Source organism: Rhagoletis pomonella, unplaced genomic scaffold (genome assembly GCF_013731165.1).
Source record: "Rhagoletis pomonella isolate Grant_MI unplaced genomic scaffold, Rhpom_1.0 Rhpom_scaffold_00012, whole genome shotgun sequence".
Taxonomy (NCBI): Eukaryota; Metazoa; Arthropoda; class Insecta; order Diptera; family Tephritidae; genus Rhagoletis; species Rhagoletis pomonella.
In genome coordinates, this window is record NW_023458566.1 from 7189296 (window position 1) to 7193646 (window position 4351).

The 4351-nt window shown below is 32.9% G+C and overlaps 1 protein-coding gene across 1 annotated transcript; it reads left to right on the forward strand.

The window, feature by feature from the left end:
- The first annotated feature begins 1680 nt into the window (after positions 1-1680).
- On the forward strand, positions 1681-2490 carry LOC118747748 (pupal cuticle protein Edg-78E-like). Its single transcript, XM_036481873.1, has 2 exons — positions 1681-1780; positions 1893-2490. Exons 1-2 carry the CDS (start codon positions 1769-1771, stop codon positions 2331-2333), a joined length of 453 nt encoding a protein of 150 aa, XP_036337766.1. The 5' UTR covers positions 1681-1768; the 3' UTR covers positions 2334-2490.
- The last annotated feature ends 1861 nt before the right edge of the window (positions 2491-4351 follow it).

Sequence of the window (4351 nt, forward strand, 5' to 3'; positions counted from 1 at the left end):
TTTTTTTTTTTAAGTTACTAGAAAAATAATAAAATTGAACTAATAAATTTTCAATAGTAACGGTACAAAATTATTGGAAAACTTTAAATCCAAGCATCGTAATTATTCTTACTGGAAAAAAGAAAAATCATTAAAAAAATATTAAATATCATCGAAAAAATATAAAACAAAAAAATTCAAAAAACCCGAAACAATCAGTATATTTACAGTGGCGGTCAAAAATGAATGAATGGTGTTTCGTTTTTAATATTTACAATGCTTTTAAAGCTAAATTTTTTTTATATTTTTTTGTAAACTTCGTACTGAATTTAGAAAAATTCCACAAATTTTTATCTAAATTTCGAGCTTTTTTACCACAATTTTTAGACATTTTTTCGGGTATGCAGTTAACAGGCTTATTAAATTATAGTAAAGTTTGAGCGCTTAAAAAATCGCATTGATTTTTGATAATTTTTTTTTTTTTTGCTGACGGCTTTTGCGGTTTTTCATATAAAAAACGAAATATAGGAAAACTGGCGTTGACTTTTTTTATTTTTTTTCACAAACGGTCTTGCGCATATTCTTCCACAAGAAATTCATGGTTGTATGGAAAAATGTGCAAGACGCCCTGCCCCCATATAGTCGAAACACTGTGCGCCGTCAACAAAAAAAAAAAGTATTAAAAATTAATGCGATTTTTTAGCCGCTCAAAACTTGCCCTCCTTTTACTATAATTTTATAAGTTTGTTAAAATTCCGGTGAAAAAGCTCGAAGTTTATATAAAAATTTGTAGAATTTTTCTAAATTCTGTATAAAGTTTAAAAGTGTGATTTATACAGTTTTTGTTAAAGAATAAGCCATATTTTTATAAAGAAATATCAAATATCAATATCTTAGCATGAAAATATTAAAAACGAAACCAAATTAAATAATTTTTGACCGCCACTGTACGTTACTAGGGGTAAAATATAGTAAACTGGGTTTTTAGTTTTTCTCTCTGACGTCAGAATTTTTTGAAGGCATATGAAAAAAAATAATAATTTTTTCAAAAACAAATATTGGAGATTTTCAGGGGTATCAAAGGATAAAATTTTAAGAGAACATTTTCAATACGTATTAGTCCTTGTGTACAAAAAACATACATTCGTCCCTATATTTTGTGGAAGCAAGAGGTTGAAGAATTAAAATAGATAGATCCAAATATATACTTCCTCTTTTCCAGAAAGATGCTCGCGCAAGGTTGAAATAGTCAGTTTTTCCTAAAGGGATGGTCGCTGCACGCACGACATTTATGCTTAGGAACCACTTTTTTATGAGTTCAAATTAAAAGCTGAACATTAAGATGGTGTCACATGTTAAACAAAAAAGTAAATAAACTTCGAAAACTAACTGAATTAAGCTAAAAAAGTATAAAATATTACACCAATTTTTAACTCGCAAATAAGTAGTAAAGAAGAATAAAAAAGAAGCACCAAGATGTAAATTTTAGGCAATTTAGGAAATTAAAATGAGCCACAATGGAAGGCACTGTGCAATTTTTTTTTTTTTTTGCTTTAATTTGATTTCATTCAACTTTTGGCAATTCTCGTATTTCCTCTCCTGAAAGGTACCGGCAGGTTCACTACTCTTTGCTCACTGGATTACTACAAAATGAAGCAGCAGATGTGAAATATTCGCTACTATAAAAGCATCAGTGGACACTTGGACACTTACGCATTCACGTGTGCTCACTCGAGGCAGAAAGAAGCATTCAATTCTGCAACAAATAACACCGGACACCAACAACGCAATGTATAAAACAGTAAGTGACAGCCAGTGTTCCACACACACACACACACACACACACACACACACATAGGTACTTTCATTTTTCTCAAGGATAAAACACAATGCCATCTCTCAATTATTTGCAGACGACCACATCATCACTCGCAATCGCACTCATCTTTGCCATTGTACTTTGCAGCTGCCACAATTTCGTAGAAGCGCGTCCTGATCAATATGATGCCGCTGCAGAGACGCGTAATTTCAAGAGCGAAGTGAAAGAGGATGGCAGCTATCAGTATCAGTATGAAACGTCAAATGGCATTGCTGCTGGCGAATCGGGTGTTGGCGGTTATTATGCAAGTGGCTCGGCAGCCTATTATGCGCCAGATGGACAACTCATTCAACTGAGCTATACTGCCGATGAGAATGGCTTCCATCCGGCTGGCGAACACTTACCAACGCCACCACCAATTCCAGAGGCTATTCTAAAGTCACTTGAATACATTCGCACGCATCCCCAGCAGGAGGATCGCAAAGGTGCTAGCGGACAGGCTCAACCTTCCTTTCAGTTTAATAAGAAGTTCTAAGGCAATTGGCGAAGAAGTTTAAATGTGGATCTATGAAAGATATCATTTGCTGTTCGTCGCGTTTTAATAACCAACGGTATTTTTTTTTGTGTTGATGATTTTTGAGAAAAAAGAAACACCTGTTGTAACTATGTATAACTTTAAGCGAAAACTTTATAAACGTAGATAAGTTTTCCACAAGTAAATCCAAGTAATGTTTTAAATTTCTTAATCTTTATTCGTTGTTGGTAAGCAGAAAGGATAAACTCTTTCGAGACATCTATAAGCTAGTTTTTTTCGCTGAGACAATGATCGAATGGGATTTGGTTGGGTTAAAAGTTTATAAAAGAACTCCACTGGAAAGCAGTAGTAGCTAATTCATTTTGTGAGTGACCAAAAGGAGGTGTGTTTCGAAGTTATTCCCACTTATTCAAAGATTTACTATCTCATTTAGATCCAATCAGATTCCTTCCGATTATTTTAAACATAAATAGAAAATAATGCCAAATCGCATGGAGAAATTTCGCTTCAGAGATCTCTAGGTTCAATATGATGAAAGTTGGGTTATTTAAGGCTTAACCTAGCGAAGGCTGTGTAGCTCATCATCATCCACAAAGCTGCATCCACTAAGTCCTGAAGCTTTGTCAAGTTGTTCTGAGTAGCTTTTGAAAAGTTCTAGAGTTCCTGAGAACGAGAAAGGAAGTTCTGCAAAATTATGCCGAATTTTTTTTCAAAAAAATCTAAAAATTTATTTTTTGAAAAAAAATAAAAATTAAAGCCATTTTGAGTAGCTCTTCAATAGTTCTAGAGTTATAGAGAAGGAAAAAGAGATTTCTTCCAAATTACGCCGAAAAAAACTTTTTTTTCGAAATAGTCGAAAAAGTTAAATTTTTGAAAAAAAAAATTAAAAATTAAAACTGTTCTGAGTAGCTCTTCAATAGTTCTAGAGTTCCTGAAAAAAGAAAGCTCTGCACAATTACGCTTGATACCGTGGCAGCCGTTTAAACTTTATTGTTGCGAATTTATAAATTTTTTTTTTCGCCGTAATTTTGCAGCACTTTCTTTTTCGTTCTCAGGAACTTTAGAAGTTTTAAAAAGCTACTCAGAACAGTTAAAGTTTTCTTACTTACTTTTTCGACTTTGAAAAAAAAATGTTTTTTCGGCGTAATTTTGCAGAACTGTGGTTTCCCTTCTCAGGAACTCTAGAACTATCGAAGAGCTACTCATAAGTTTGGACCACGTTAAGCGGTTTTTATAGTTCTTTTTTTTAAAGAAAAGGTGTTGCCTCACAGGTGGTCCCGTACTAATTTGGTGTAAATCCAATCATTAGATCATGAAGAAATTGACTCTTAAACTTGTATATGAGAATTGAAGTCGTTTTTGTTTTTGCTTAAAAATTATTTGTTTTTTTAACATTCAATTTTTTAGACTTTTTTTCGGCGTAATTTTGCAGAACTTTTTTTTTCCTATTCAGGAACTCTAGAACTATTGAAAAGCTACTCAGAACAATTTTTTATTTGTCTTTTTGCTACATGTCGTATGCTGCGTGAATCTGGCATACACAATTTTTTAAGCAATTCTTTTTTGTCAAAATGTTCAGAACTTTTTTTCCTTTTCAATAACTCTAGTACTATTGGAGAGCTACTCAGAACTATTTTTTTGTCGTTTGGTGTCATACCATATGCCAACTCCTCAGACATCACTCTACTAGCCTTGATTTTAGACCTAATGTCCCGCCAAAAAGTCTTCGTCAGAGTTTTCAATCACTTTCCTTCCAACGTTGACCGAGGTTAGGTTTATATTAGTAGGTACTGCTGAATTTTTTCGAAACTACAATTGCCAGGTAACCTGCGTATCCAACAACATCATAATCGCACTCATGATTAACAAAGGAGCTAAAACATTTGAGTCAAAATCACTCAAATTTACCAATATTTTTTTGAAGGTCTAGCTTTTTAGTGGAATATATTTTTTCTGGTTCACAATGATAATGAAATACATATATATTCGACAATTTATCGAAATTCGAAATATTTACG